Source organism: Triplophysa dalaica, chromosome 4 (genome assembly GCF_015846415.1).
Source record: "Triplophysa dalaica isolate WHDGS20190420 chromosome 4, ASM1584641v1, whole genome shotgun sequence".
NCBI classification, from domain to species: domain Eukaryota; kingdom Metazoa; phylum Chordata; class Actinopteri; order Cypriniformes; family Nemacheilidae; genus Triplophysa; species Triplophysa dalaica.
Window position 1 is genome coordinate 10,200,306 of NC_079545.1, and position 16,325 is coordinate 10,216,630.

The following is a 16,325-nucleotide window of genomic DNA, read 5'->3' on the forward strand; positions in this document are numbered from 1 at the left end:
TCGCGAGATCTAATATGAAGCTCGAGAAGGGGCGTGTGAGCGCGCCGTGAATGTACGGTCTTGTCATGACGCATACGCCAAATTTATGCTTTTTAACTTACTGTCTGGTTATCAATAACTCATGAAAAGCTTCGTACATTGACCAGCATGTCCGACGAAGAGCTACCGTCTACTTCTCGGGAGGTGCACGCGGAGAAAGAGGAGGTAAAGAGAGCCAGACAGAAGAAGAGTGTACTGTACATATTCTGTTTGCAGACGGACGTGAAAAACAGGACGCAGAAGTTTGTAGTTTATCTGCGTTTGGAGGCAACGGAACATGGCGGGAAGGCTGTTCACCTCACATATGCACAGCTTAATGTAGATGTTTATTACTTGTGTTGCATGGACAGTTGTTTATGTAGGTGGAGGTTGGCATTTGCATGCGGTTTATCTGCGGCTGGCGCAAAGTTGATACGCTTCTTAACCTTAGCCTACGTATGAACGCATGCAAACCTCTGTACAAAAATAACCTGCAGGCGCTGCACGCACGACGTTAATAAACACTCACATGCTCACCAATAATGTGAAACGAAATGTCATGTTAGTTTAATATGAGCTCAGATTACCCTGTGTGTTTTTGAAAAGTTTAGTTTGTCATGTAAACTGTAGTTGTTTTATTGTGTGTTCAAGACTGGGGTCCAACTACTGTATTAAAGATTTTTTAATTGTCAATTTTTTTTGAAGCGATATAACTATTGTGTGCATATATACTCGTTTGTGCTTTTTTAAAAGCATGTGATTTGTGTAGCATCTAACCATAACCCTTACGAAACTATGGGAACCTCAATGTGCAAAACTCCAAGTATTCTTATTTGTTACAAGAATACAACAAAAAAGATGTTTAATTTTTGGTACACTCACCCCATTCCTAATTAACATGCCGATTATTTTCCATATTGTGAAAATAGTATTCAAATTATTTAACCACACAATTGAATGGAAGCATGCAAATTGTGCAGGTGACATAAACAAAAGCTTTATGAGGTGCATCCAGGGATTTTTTAAAAACATAAATTGACAGAGTAGATTTGCATGCCGGTCACTGACTTCTTGACTACTTTACCTTTTCTGTTTGGTTTGAAGGGATTATTTACCCATAACTGAACATTTTGTCATCATTAACCCACCATCAAGTTGTTACAAGCCTGTATAAGTTATGTTGTTCTGCTGAACGCAAAAAAGGAGTTCTGGGGCACCGTTGACTACTATTGCAGGAAAAAATCTACCATGGCAGTCAATGGTGCCCCAGAGCGGTTTAATTTCCCACATTCTTTAAAATATCAAATTTTCTGTTATACATAACAAGGACATTTATACAGGTTTGTTACAACTTGATGGGGAGTAAATCATGACAATTTTCATTTTTTTAGGTGGACTGATCCTTTAACTGATCCATTACAGAAATCTTCATATAAGTACTGACTGTCGGGTACTGTATATTTACAAGGTTTGTTTTCATCTGTTTGCATCTTGTGTGCTTTTCTAGGAGGACCCGCCATTCCTCCTAGGCCCCCCTCCTAAAGCTGCGGTGAAGGAGAGCCAGGTGGACCCCGAGTATGAGGAAAAAAGAGTGAGTGTAAACATTTTGGAATATGCTGAATATGTAATGTACTTATTAAAGGAAAGATCATATAACAATGCATACATTACATTATTTGTATTTGTACATAAACATGTTATCTTATGAAAAATTCTACACAGAGGCTTCTGTGCACATATTTGAGGGATGACAGAGACAGGAGTAGAAGGACCACGTTTTGGAATAGGGTACCTCAGACAGACTGTGAAATTTGCTTCTGACATCAAATGATGTATAATATATAGATCAATCTAATGCTAAATGAATACATACTAGATAGAATTTCCCCTGGTGTCTATTTCTACAAACAGCATTTAGTACTATACTAAACCAAGAAACACTTTACTAAAGTGTGGCATTATTATTAGTTATTTTCTCTCTTTTTCCTGTCTGAAGAAAACGGACCGTGCAAACCGGTTCGAGTTCCTGTTGAAGCAGACAGAACTATTCGCTCATTTCATTCAGCCCGCCAGTCAGAAGTCCCCCACCTCGCCCCTGAAGGTGAAAGTAGGGAGACCACGAATCAAACAGGATGAGAAACAGAACCTCTTGTCTGTTGCAGAGTAAGTCACACACACACGAATGCATGCTCACACTTAAGATGCATAAGGTTGACGATAAGTCCCCAAGCTGTCGGTCAGACATGGGTCGTCATGGTGATTTGGTTGGATTCATTTGTGCCCGGCTGTCGTGTGTTTCAGTAACCGCCATCGTCGGACAGAGCAGGAGGAAGATGAGGAACTGTTATCTGAGAGCAGAAGGGCCTCTAACGTTCTTGTTCGATTTGAGGAGTCCCCTTCATGTATGAATCAATGTTTATTGATATCATGAACAGTGTGTGATTTCATGTGTTATAGAGTGATTTTTTTAGCGTCTTGGACCATTCAAACACATTGATTTGTAATCATATATTATGACGTTGTTTACATAAATGTGTGAAGTGTGTCGTTTCTGCACCACTAGGGGCATCAATCAGTTTTACAATAGGGATGTTTATTTAAAAAAATAAGGAAGTTCACAAATGCAATGCATTATTATTCATTTATCTTAATATGATGTATATATTATAATTAATTTATAAATGGCCATGAGCAATAATGAGATATTAAGGATTCACTGATATATTTTTATTCATGATAGATGTAAAGAACGGAACGTTGAGAGATTATCAGATCAGAGGTTTGAACTGGATGATTTCTCTCTATGAGAACGGCATCAATGGCATTCTGGCTGATGAGATGGTAACGTCACTTATTATTGCTTTACATCACAAAGTCATGTTTGTATGGAGTCGAAAATGAAAACCAATCACATCCAGTGCTTCATTTATGCTGTCAAGTCAGACTAACGGAGCAGATAACAACCGAGACAGCAGAGGGGGGAAAAGAGCAAGGGTCTCAATACACAATGAAATAGCATGATGCAGACAAACTACTACTTTTGTAACATTAAACTGTTTTATGTTATATGTCTTCACTCACACAAGTACCAACAAACAGACAAATGGTAACAATCTTGTTCATTATAAATCGAGCAGCGTACTTATAATGTTGGTTTTTGTTGGTCGGGTCAGTGTGGATTTGCCTTTATAATAGTTCTGGCTTTTAGTATGTAGAAAATATAGCCCGATGCGATGCAAACACGTCCATTTACTGTACGTCCAATGTAGACATTTTATCCCAATTAAGTGTTATGTGTTGGTCATATCTCAAAAATGTATATTTGCCTCAAGTGACAATGTGACCTACTGGGCCAGCAGAAAAAAACATGTTCAGAGCGGCACTTCTATTATTAATGAAACACCTACATTGTCAGAAATAGTCTATACGTCATAGTGGAAACACATAGACTCATGACAAAGAAAAAATTACTCCGTCTCTTCACTAGTTTAATGTGACTGTGATTTCTTGATCGTGTCTGTGACTCATTGGATTCCTGTGTTGTGATTGGTACAGGGTCTGGGTAAAACCCTGCAGACGATTGCGTTGCTAGGCTACCTGAAACACTACAGGAACATTCCAGGTCCCCACATGGTCCTAGTGCCCAAATCAACCCTTCATAACTGGATGAATGAATTTAAGCGCTGGGTACCCACCCTAAAGGCTGTCTGTCTCATCGGGGATAAAGATGAAAGAGTGAGACCACACTTGTCCTTCTGTTGTTTTTCTGATTTTTAATCCTTCCTTCTATTCCCCGTCTCCCCACTTTCATGTTACCAGAAGGTTCTTCATAATACTTGTGTGATAATGAATCAGCCCTAATTAGTTTGCTTGCTTGTTTTAGGCAGCATTCATTCGTGACGTGATGATGCCTGGAGAGTGGGATGTGTGCGTGACATCGTACGAAATGGTGATCCGGGAGAAATCCGTCTTTAAGAAGTTTAACTGGCGGTATCTCGTTATCGACGAGGCCCATCGCATCAAAAACGAGAAATCAAAGGTAACGCAACCCAGATAAACAACTGAGGCTGAATTAATGCAAGAGCGACTATAAAGCTGCAAAATCTGTCATATTATACTTCTGAGATGATTTAATGATCTGATACGGATAAAATAACCTTCTTTTAATCTTACTTCTATCTTTTCTTCCTTTGCTGTCTCTCTCTCGCTCTTTTATCTGTCTGTGGCTCTCAGTTGTCAGAGATTGTGCGGGAGTTTAAGACAACCAATCGTCTGCTGTTGACTGGAACCCCACTACAGAATAATCTACATGAGCTCTGGTCGCTTTTGAACTTCCTGCTGCCTGATGTGTTCAATTCTGCCAGCGTGAGTCATGCTTTTTTCGAATATTGCATTTTATCTCCTTCCGCTCACTCACATGTTATTTAGCTGTATCTGTCAGAGTTCTGTTTGAACTCTGCACCCCAGATTATAAGCCAAAGTTTTTGACGGGCTTTGTGCGTGTCAGAACAGCGCGTTTGAAGCTCTGAAAACTTACAAACAGCATGCAGACTGTCATAAATGTAAGGATGTGTAAAATATCCCAAAGCCTATTAACCAATTAAACTGTTTTTTTTATCACAGAATCATATGATATAGAGATGGTTTTATAGACGGAAGTTAACTTCTATTTGCCCTGTCTGAGGCCCTGTGTCCTTGAGATTGTACATGCTTTCTGCTTCATCTTTGTTTGTTTGTGTGTGAAATTTTAGGATTTTGATTCATGGTTTGACACAAATAACTGCCTTGGTGACACGAAGCTGGTTGAAAGACTTCATGCTGTAAGTTTGACTCTCTATGTTCCTCATTCACTCATTTAAATGTCCAGTGTGTGAAATTTAGTGGCATCTAGCGGTGAGGTTAGGAATTGCAACCAATGACTCACTCCACACTCCCCCCCGTTCGCAGCACTATGGTGGCTGACACAGGACTTAAGTCGCGTTCACACTTGAAGTTAAGTTTGGAACGGGGCGCGGTTCGCATGAAAAACGCTAATGTGAAAGTTGTCAAGCGAACTCGGGTGCACACCTGGCTACCGAACCGAGACTACCTGAAGGAGGTTGTCTTAGTTTGGTTGCTCGGAACTGTGGCGGGGTTCGCATGGATATGAAAGCAACAGTGACCCGGGTGCACACTTGATGAGGAAGTAAAGTGACTTGCGCATGTGTTTTAGCCGATGACAATGTATTTCCTTCAATAAATCACATGTTAGAGATGATAATGTTGATGATTTACCTTGGATTTGAGTAAGAGTGCAGGCTGCATCGTATTTTAGCGTTGCAAGTTGAATCAGAGCGGCAGGTCAATGGTTATCCACTGTTTCCTCAAAATAGTCTGTTTGCAAGCAGCAGAAAGCCGTCTGCATGCAACGCGCATACAGTAAACCCAAATGTTATTTACTCTGCTGTGCATTATAGCAACAAATTAATAAAAACACAATATTTTGATCCATTTTCTGTCATGTGCAGTGCACATTTTTTATGATGTAAGACAAGCGCAGCAGGGTTCGACAGAATCAACTAGAGTCTGAAACCAAACCAAAGCTGTGGGGGGTGCCTGGATCATTCGCACTCAAGTTCAGACCGCAGCAAACGAGCCCGATTTGAAAACACTATAAGAAGTTGTCACGTTTTCGCTTTTTTTCCGAAGGAGATAAGGCATTTAGATAACGCGCTCTGTAAAGCAGTATGTCCATTTGGGGCTACTGTAGAATTCCACGCAAGTGTGCCCCCGGTGTACTATATAGACAGTGATATCTCATTCTAAGGTAATAAAAGTGTAACGCTTCAGTATGAAAGGTCTTTATACACCTCCGAAGACATAGTTATGTATATTAAATTGCACTTCTGTCAATAGATCCTCCAAAAAATGACACATCTTTAAATCATATTTTTAAGTATTGTTCAGCATCGCAGTAGTTTTCTTCGACATTGTTTATGAAGATAGTCAAGATATTAAGTGGCTGTTTTAGGTTCTGCGTCCGTTCCTGCTGCGTCGTATCAAAGCGGAGGTGGAGAAAAGTCTTCCACCCAAGAAGGAGGTGAAGATTTACCTGGGACTCAGTAAAATGCAGAGAGAATGGTGAGATCAAACTCGAGGCTACTCTTGAGATTAGCATTATGCAGAATATTCTTCAAAAGAAAGCAAAATAAAGCACATTTTTCTAAAGATTCAGCAGACGGCTTAATAGATTGTGTTTGTTTGTGTTCACTTAAATTTGATGAGTGAGTTAAATTGTACTGAATTTTGAATGAAGTAGAGCCATCTGGTTTGATAAACGCTTTCTGTGATTATTCATGGTGCCGTATGTACTGTGCAAAGCAATGAATTGAAAATATACTGTATGTTTTCTTGTACGTCTCGCTGAATTGAATTTATTCCAATGCATTATACAGCAAGTAAATTCATTTATTTTTTATATTTAATAGGTACACGCGTATCTTGATGAAAGATATCGACATCCTAAACTCAGCAGGAAAGATGGATAAGATGCGGCTTCTGAATATATTGATGCAGCTTCGGAAATGCTGCAACCATCCGTACCTTTTTGATGGGGCGGAGCCTGGTCCCCCCTACACCACAGACACACACTTGGTCATCAATAGCGGCAAGATGGTTGCATTGGATAAACTTCTGCCTAAAGTACAAGAGCAAGGTGGGCATGGCTGTGTGCGTTAGTTTGCTTTTAAAGGGAATGCTCAACAAAAATTAATACATTGGTCATCATTTATTTACCCTCATGTCATTCAAAATCTGTCTGTGGAAAAAAGAAGATATTTTGAGAATGTTTCAGTGGTTTACTCATCCTACGATGGAAGTCAATGGACCAGTGTTGCCTTGTGTTTTTTTAATATATTTTGTGCTCTGTATAAGAAAGAAAGTGTGAAATAGTACGAGGATGCGTAAATAATGAAAGAGTGGTTTGAGTGAACACTTTAATGATTAAATGTATAGAGCAGGTAATTTGCTCATGATTTTTATATATTTTTAATTTAGAATCTATGAATTCACGTTCACTCCATTATTTTTTGTGTCTGCATGTGAACAGGTTCCAGAGTATTAATATTCAGCCAGATGACACGCGTGTTGGATATTCTGGAAGATTACTGCATGTGGAGAGGGTATGAATACTGCAGACTGGATGGTAACACTCCTCATGAGGCCAGAGAGGTACATACACTTGCATAAACACACAGTTTCATACAGCAATATACATAAAAATAAATAAGCTATTTGTGTCTATTTGTGTTTTTCTCAAAAAATGCGGGGCATGATATGAAATTATTACATCAAGTAATTCACAAAAATCCAATAAACAAAAGGCAAAAAGCACAGTTGAGAGCATGTAGAGAAAAAAACATTGAACAAGAAAAATGTGAAAATTAGAGGGCTTTGTTAAATTTGGAGGCAAATAGAGACACTTCACATGGAGCCTCAGTCGAGTTTATATAGGGCGCTGATTAACCAACCTGGTTGTTATGGAAACTGCTGATCAGACCTGGGATGAATGCGAACTGGTGGTTATACAGAGTTGTTAGACAAACACAGAGGCTAAGAATATAACTGCAAAAATTTACACTTATGAGCAGTAAAAGAACATTTATGGGCCTGACAATTTGTTAATTTCAGGTAATTTCTTTTCAGATTTTCAAAGTCTTTTATATATTTTGCTTTATTATGTTTCTGTACTTTTGGGATTCATGATGTCCATAACCCAGGAAAAAGTTTGTTGTAATCACAATGAGCCGTTCATTGTAGTTTTTAAATTTGTATTTCTGTTAAAGAAAATGTCTTAATTTTCTGTGAATTTTGAGAGTTGTCACTTGGCAGATGTCCTAAAGGTGCAGTTTGTTACCATTTCGGGGTAAAATATCCAAAGACCACTTGGCTAGTGTTATATATTTTGTTCATCTGAGTACTTACAATATCTCAAATGTTTCCAATTTCTAAATACTTGTAGATCTTGAGGGAATCGCCATTGTAAACGATGTCATATCCGTGTTCCACTTTGTTACCACTTTTGCTGACGTAGAAACCAGATGTCAACAGTGTCGTGGACAAATGCGGAAGTACTTGTTTCGAGCAGTCACTTATTTATGGACCAACATTTATAAAACTTTACCTCATTTGCTATGATTTCTTGTTCCCGTCTGATTGATGGCCATCAGCGGTGGAGTTGAGAACAGATCCCATCATCCCACGCTCCTTCACAACTTCATCAAGCTACGGCATTGTTGTTGTTTTGATCGTGCGCCCTCTTGCGGCACTTTTATAAAAACTGTACCTTTAAACACCTATACTACTCATTAATTAAATGTGAAGTGGTGAAATTCCATCAGACTTCCCTTTAAAACATAAAGAAAAATTCTCATTTATGCCTCTTTCATTCTCTCTGTTGTTGCGCAATAGCAAGCCATAGATGCTTTTAACGCAACAAACAGCAGCAAGTTTCTCTTCATGCTGAGCACACGAGCAGGTGGGCTGGGGATTAATTTGGCTACAGCTGATGTTGTGATTCTGTACGACTCGGACTGGAACCCACAGGTGGACCTGCAGGCCATGGTGAGACACACTTGTGCCAAACCACACAGCTGGGCGTAATATACTTTACGATTGTAAGAATTTGAGAGATGCAAGTTCGTTTGTGGATATTTGTGTACTTGTTGTGTTTCAGGACCGCGCTCACCGAATCGGACAAACAAAACCAGTTAAAGTGTTCAGACTGATCACAGAAAACACAGTAGAGGAGCGAATCGTGGAGAGAGCAGAGATGAAGTTACGGCTGGACTCCATAGTCATACAGCAGGGTATGCATATGTCTGCTTAATGCATAAATGTAAATGTACCATAAGCAAACATGCTGGACACAGAATTAAATTAAATGACATGAAGCAACAATAGAAAGGTATCTTTTTTCGGGGGTGCATGAGTATTCAGACGTATTTTTACAATGCTGTTCATAGGACGGCTGATTGACCAGCAGAATAAATTGGGGAAAGATGAAATGCTACAAATGATCCGGCATGGAGCAACGCACGTGTTCGCCTCTAAAGACAGTGAACTCACGGATGAAGAAATTGACACCATTCTGGAGAGAGGTGCAAAGAAGGTGATTACTCACAAACATATCATGGTTGGATGACATTCAATGGAAAAAGTCTAAATTTGGCTTTTGCTTTGGTTTCCAAAAGAGTTTTTCAAAGGAATTTTCATTTGAGACGTTTACCCTTGATTTAATTCCATTTAAGTTTGTTTGATGGCTATTTCTGTCAGACGGCCGAGATGAACGAACGCATGAAGAAGCTGGGCGAGAGCTCGCTGAGAACCTTTACAGTGGACACAGGTGCAACCGAGACCAGCCTTTACAACTTTGAAGGAGAAGATTACAGAGAGAAACAGAAAGTGAGTCTGGGGTATTTACCATTGTGTGTGCAATAGGGTTGGGCGATGTCTACCAAATTGTCTACCTACAGTGAAACATCGCAATGGACGATGACATCGGGGGGCGGTGCCAGTGTAGGCTGTGTGTGTGTGATAAGTCAACTACATCGACAAGTTTACACACATACAATGTGAGCGCATAACTAGGGAATCCCGATGCCGGCCCAACATCGTAATGGCTGTCATTCATGGGCGATGGAAGATGTCATCGTCTATTGGCCCAACCCTAGTGTTCATTTTTTTTTTTTTGAAGTTCTATGCTTGTTTATGCAAAAGTTTACAGTTGAAGTCTGAGTGTGTGTGCTTTCCCCGTTTTGTGTAGCTGAGTTTGATTGAATGGATTGAGCCGCCGAAGAGAGAAAGGAAGGCCAATTATGCTGTGGATGCTTACTTCAGAGAAGCGCTGCGAGTCAGCGAGCCAAGAGCCCCAAAGGTAACCCTCACACACAAGCAGTTTAAACACTGAAATGATATTTGCCAGCTCTACTCGAGACTGCATAAGCATACCATATGCAAGTGCGTACACAACCTGCTACACACTAAATAATCCACTCGCATCACTGTTCATCAGACTGACAGCCACAACGGACTCAGTGAATGTAGGAGTAGCTCAGCAGAAGGCTGCTGTATCATCAGATATCGGAGATAGCGTAATGGATAAAGAGTTAGGCCTGAAACACAAAGGTTAGAGGTTCAAACGCTGACTCGTGAACTGAACGTTCTCTTTCCTGCTGTCCTGTCACTGCCGTGCCCTTGAGAGACACTTAACACTCGATTGCTGCAGTGGGACGGTTTGATCGAATAGTCCATTGTGAGTCATAAAAACATCGATAAGAATGAAAAGGGGCCACTGAATGAGAAGTAAATGCTCTTTGAGTTGTATTGGAAAAGTGCTGTATAAAATAAGTACTTAAAGCAAACAAACAAATAGTCTGTATAAAGTCCCTCTATTATGTAGTTTTAGCAAAAGGTTAATAAATAAAAATGGCCAGAAAATGGTGTTTTGTTATTATGTTCATCAATATCACACACGTGTTTGCATGTGACATGAAGAGAGTTTATAAGGAGTTTGTGATTTAGGCTCCTCGGCCTCCCAGGCAGCCCAACATCCAGGACTTTCAGTTCTTTCCTCCACGTCTCTTTGAGCTCTTGGAGATGGAGATTCTCTACTACAGAAAAACCATTGCATACAAGGTAAGTAATGTATGCTAGATCAGTGGTTTACTTCCTGATGTATGTGCAGGTTCAGAAACAGATTTATTTTGAGAAAATAAACATGGTAATACAGGCCAATTAGTGTCTTTGCCATTCAAACCTATATCAAACTAAATGCAGTCATAAAACAACTGATTTTTGAAAAAGCTACTCTGTGAGTTTGTTTTTCATCCACAGTTTTAATTATTTATAGCTTTAAAGTAAATCATTGCAATAATTTGCATTTAATGAAATTTAAGATAATGATAAGTGATATCCTGTTTAGTGTGATATTATAGGAGCACATGTCTGGGTTAATGGTGATGAAGAGGTACTTGAGCCATACTAATGGGGCTGTGGGGGGGCGTAAAGACTAAAGAGGTTGAGAAATGATGAGATAGATGGTTTGAGATTGTAACTTGGATTCAAGGCTGTTTGTGCACATTTACTATTAGAAAAGTTTGTATAAGAGCTCTTAAAAGCTCTGAAAAGTCTATTTTAGAAATCAGTTGTGTGCTGAATATTTGTTTGTGAAGATGTGGTTTGAAATGGCGTTTGTGTTTTTTAAAAGGTTCCACGAAATCCTGACATTCCAAATTCAGCACAGCTCCAGAAAGAGGAACAAGCAAAGATAGACGAGGCTGAGCCCCTCTCTCCCGAAGAGACAGAGGAGAAAGAGAAGCTACTCACACAAGTACACACTTAATCATCTCTGTCTCACTCAACGTGCTAATTAGCGAGCAGTGCCGCTACAGAATTCGTCTGTTTCATCCGCAGGGTTTCACCAACTGGAACAAGCGTGATTTCAATCAGTTTATTAAAGCCAATGAGAAGTACGGTCGTGATGACATCGACAACATCGCTAGAGATGTGGAAGGGAAGACCCCTGAGGAGGTCATGGAGTACTCTGGTACGACACCATTATAACTGGCTATGTTTAATTTTTGATCTATGTGCGCATTTCGCACACCCTCGGCACCACGTCAATAAAACGGCATGTCGATTTAAAAACAGTTCAAGTTTGAAAAACACATTTCATGACTTTTGCATTCTGTTACGTTTATAGCTGTTGGCTAATGCAGTTTAGCCATGTGCATTACCTGCAGTAGAAGCTACGGGTTATTGTTGATTCGCAACACCGTGAAGGTGGTAAATCAAATTTGAATTGCTCTGATGGTGGAAAAATCCCTGATGGAATTATAGAATTTACATATGGGTTTGGCGGCACGATTACATGCGTCAATTAATTTTGTAAATTAAGAGGTTTAATTTACAGCCCCAGTAGAAATTACATACACCTCATACCTGCACACACACACATTCTCGTAGAAATACTTGAGCCACTTTACACTCGTTTCAACTACACAATACACTTTTCTATCAGTCATACATGCAAACCTTGAAAACTACACACTCCGTACACTTAAGGTACATTAAGTGCACACTTCACATTTGTGTGTTTGTTGTGTTTTGCAGCTGTGTTTTGGGAACGATGTAATGAGCTTCAGGACATCGAGAAGATCATGGCTCAGATAGAGCGAGGAGAAGCTCGCATCCAAAGACGCATTAGCATCAAAAAAGCCCTGGACGTCAAGGTCAAGCGTTCAAAACCTATTCATAAAACCTTCTCTCTATGGCCACTTTCACACAGAAAACCAGTTAAATGGAAGTGAAATTGCCGTATTACCTTTTCTAGTGAATGTGCCACATCTGCGTTTCACTTATGTGGTGGCTGTTTGTCCGTTTTCTGTTCTTATCACTACCATTTAAACATAAACACCTAAATGAAATTTGCCGAACGTGACCTTTAAACAGCTGCACCGTTTCCTTCCTCAGAGAGGCTAGATTTTAGAAAATCTCTTACTGTTCCTGTAATTCGTCTGCTAATTTCTTCATCTGCTTGAATGAGATTTTTCATTTAGGCGCTGACATTAATTTCCCAGCCCTACAGTAGATAATTTTAAAAGCACGGGGTAGTTGCACCAGCTCCTTTTGAAATGTGCGATTGGCTCAGTCTCTTTGACAGCAGACTTCAATCCAAACCATGTACGTGCTAAAATCGTTAATCTCGCGTTTAAACATACAGCGTTGACTGCATTCACATATGCCTTTAAACTGATAGAATTAAAAGATTTATGAAAAAGATTTGTGTGAAAGCAAAGATAATGAAATAATAACAAAGCTCTGAGTGTTATCAGTGAGGAATGGAATTAAATTGCATTGTTGACAATTGAGATTCTTTTTAATGGCTGCTGAATTATGATTGTGTGCCGAGTTTGAATATTACTAGCTTTTGATGATTCACACCCACGATGTTTATGCAGTAAAGTCACAGCCTTATCGTCCAAAGTGAAAATATTCATGAGGAAATTTTATTTCTGATGCAGTAATAATTAGTAAATATTTCTTGTTTGATGGTGTGTGTTTGTGTACTTGTAGATAGCACGCTACAAGGCTCCATTCCACCAGCTCCGCATCCAGTACGGCACGAACAAAGGAAAGAACTACACAGAGGTGTGTGTGGGGAAAAAACAGGAAGAGTTGTTATGCAATTAGTTTTGTGTTTTTCTTTTTAAAAGAGCAGTCTCTTTTTTGTGATAGAGAGTAAAACATTGCATTGTTAGTCTATAGGTTACATGTGTCTACTTCTTAAAGTCTGTGTGTGTGTTTGCAGGAGGAGGACAGGTTTTTGATCTGTATGCTGCATAAAATGGGATTTGATAAAGAATACGTATATGAAGAACTTCGACAGTGTGTACGAAATGCCCCACAGTTCAGATTTGACTGGTTCATCAAGTCCAGGACTGCCATGGTGAGAAAGGTGTCTGTGCAGTTTTGCAGTACTCATGGGAGGAAATATTGTCCTTAGAACAAGTAAAACCTGTTTAAACAGACAGAAACAGACAGAGGCATCATTTTACAATTAGTCTGTAACAATTTACCATTGGATCTGAATGTAAGACCCGATAAAGAACCATTACATAGTTGTGTGTGTGCAGTTGTCTCCTTGACACTAAATCTGACAGAAAATCTCACTTTAAGCACTATGGAGTTGTCCTCAAAAACAATACACGGGTAAATTAGGTTTTCTTTAGGGTTAGTCTACAGTGTTTATAATTATATTGACATTTATGCTAGGGATGCACCGATATGTAAATTTTGGTCGATAACCGATAATTCGTTAACATTGTAAGCCGATAACCGACATATTGGCCGATATACAGTATCTAAATATTAATATAAATTTCACTAAGACTGAAACAAAAGTCAAAAAGAGGACCACTGCTTTTTTTTTAAACCTTCACTTTCTTCATTCAATTCTCTTTTTTCCCCTGAAAATCATGTACCAAGCCTACTTTACACTAGCTTACGATTCTTTAACCTTCAAACTTTACTGTTATATTTAATTAACAAATAGATGTTCTCAATAGCCACATGTCTAACAGATTTCAAGACAGCAGTCTGTTTCAAACAATATGCTTTTGTTCCTATAATTTACACATTCATATACACTGTATCTACATACTGTACCTACGTCAGCAATGTTTTGCTAATAGCAGTAAGTGAATGATCATGACACAAAGACAGTACTGTACTGTACTTTAACTGTGAGCAGCATGCAGATGAAGTAGTTTAACCAGAAGAAATGATTTATCGGCTTTAATATATCGGCATACATTTTATTTTCCGATACCGATAACATAAAAAAATAACCATTTATCAGCCGATATAGATAATTTATCACCCTTTCCTAATTATGCATTTGGCATACGCTTTTATCCAAAGCGACGTACATTGTATCTGAGTATGTGCAATCCCCTGTGATCGAACCCATAACATTGGCGTTGCTTTAGCCATGCTCTAACCACTGAGCCACAGGAAAGCGTATATATCTCAAGCTAAAAAAATAAATAAAGAATATATAAAACAAAAGTTCTTGTATGTAAATATTGTGTTTTTCACAAACAAATACAAAATACCTCACATCGACTCGCATGGAGTGCGAGTTTGGTCTGCACACATGAAAGAAATGTCAGAAGCCTCTGCGGTGTGATGTGTAATTGTTCTTCACCGATCATGAAGGGACAATAGAGTTTTTATCTGTGTTTGTGTGGCTTGCAGGAGCTCCAGCGTCGCTGCAACACGCTCATTTCTCTCATTGAGAAAGAGAACATGGAGATAGAGGAAAAAGAGCGAGCCGAGAAGAAGAGGCGAACACCCAAAGGACAATCAGTAATACCTCCTGTCTTCTTTCTTTTCACTCCATCTGTTGTTGTGCTCTGCACTCTTCCTCCCCAGAGACGTTGCCTCCAGTTCAGAATCATGCTGGAACAACTGAACAGGAAAAACATGCAAATGATCAAAATTCCCCTCTGATTTATTGTCCGCACAATAGTATAGTGTATCCTACTGATGATTTCTAAAGTCTATCTGTATGTCTTGACTATATATCAGTTCTGAGGAAACAAAAGTGACTGTGAATATAAACTGTTATATTTCTTTTACATTATATAAAGAGAAATTTTAATCTGCTGCCGAAACTACTATGGAAGCATTGCACAGACCTTGAAGATATTTATTTACAATAGGCCTTCTGTTTACTTATTTATCCTTTGTATCTTATGAACTTGATGTTGTTTTTATTTGTCGCAGGCTCAGAAGCGGAAAGCCGAAGTGCCCTGTGACAGGAAAGAGAAAAAATCTCGAACCTGAAGGTCTGAAGTCTTCACTCCCCATTATGAAGCACTACGATAATCATACGCCATGCTACTGTTTTGCCGTTTATATGTGACTCGACGCCAGTTTTTTTGAACATGTACATTTTAGCAAAAGTTATTTGGTCACATATAGTTGGCAGCTATATTTTTTTCAGAATGTTCTTTTATTAAATAGCATTTTAGCATGCTGAAAGGGACAGCTTGAGACTGTTCTTATCTCATCTGTGTGTTTTTTAAATGAAAAGATTTTTGCCTGAGACACTGTTATTGTACGTTTAAGGTCTCTGTTATCTGCACCTTAATCCATGTGATGATCTGTAGCTTTGCACATCCAGTCTTCTTAAGCTCTTTTCTACATTCATGTGTTATTCAATGTTGCATTTAAGCCATTTTGAGTATTTTCATTTGAACTTTTAAACCTTTTTCCGGATCTTTATAGGTACAAGTTCAGTATTATTAAAAAACTAAATTAGCTGGTTGTTTACATTGTTTTCCTTATGGTTTCTGGTTGGATTATTAATGTGTCTTTTGGTTATTAATGTAACACTTCGTCTCAGTATTTTGTGATAGCTTATAGTTGTGTTGTTGTGGTGCATGTCTTAAGAATGACTTTTTTTGTGTTAATTGGTCTGTAAAGTCTATTGGCAATTATATTGATGCGTTTAATTATATATGACAAAACTCACATGAGAACAGACTCGAAAACATTTCACACAGACATTTATTATGCACACCTTAAAGGGATAGTTCACCCAAAATGTAAAATTCCTTCATGGTAGTCAATGGTGCCGCAGAACTGTTTGTTGTCAACATTCTTCCAAATATCTGTCCTTGTGTTCAACCAAACAAAGAAATTTATACATGTTTACACATGACATAATTTAATTTTTGGATGAACTATCCCTTCAATACAGG

General features: G+C 38.8%; 1 protein-coding gene across 2 annotated transcripts; it reads left to right on the forward strand.

Moving 5' to 3' along the window:
- The first annotated feature begins 8 nt into the window (after positions 1–8).
- On the forward strand, positions 9–15,883 carry smarca1 (SWI/SNF related, matrix associated, actin dependent regulator of chromatin, subfamily a, member 1). 2 transcript variants are annotated; one of them, XM_056745331.1, is made up of 26 exons: positions 9–204; positions 1,526–1,609; positions 1,741–1,806; positions 2,015–2,181; positions 2,320–2,420; positions 2,759–2,859; positions 3,574–3,753; positions 3,902–4,057; positions 4,252–4,383; positions 4,770–4,838; positions 6,029–6,138; positions 6,486–6,712; positions 7,106–7,227; positions 8,467–8,619; positions 8,732–8,864; positions 9,021–9,166; positions 9,331–9,459; positions 9,821–9,931; positions 10,579–10,692; positions 11,264–11,386; positions 11,470–11,602; positions 12,169–12,287; positions 13,132–13,206; positions 13,367–13,504; positions 14,815–14,925; positions 15,346–15,883. In XM_056745331.1, exons 1-26 carry the CDS (start codon positions 148–150, stop codon positions 15,403–15,405), a joined length of 3,117 nt encoding a protein of 1,038 aa, XP_056601309.1. In that variant the 5' UTR covers positions 9–147; the 3' UTR covers positions 15,406–15,883. The 2 variants fall into 2 exon arrangements, with proteins under 2 accessions (XP_056601309.1, XP_056601310.1); XM_056745332.1 differs by lacking the exon at positions 1,741–1,806.
- The last annotated feature ends 442 nt before the right edge of the window (positions 15,884–16,325 follow it).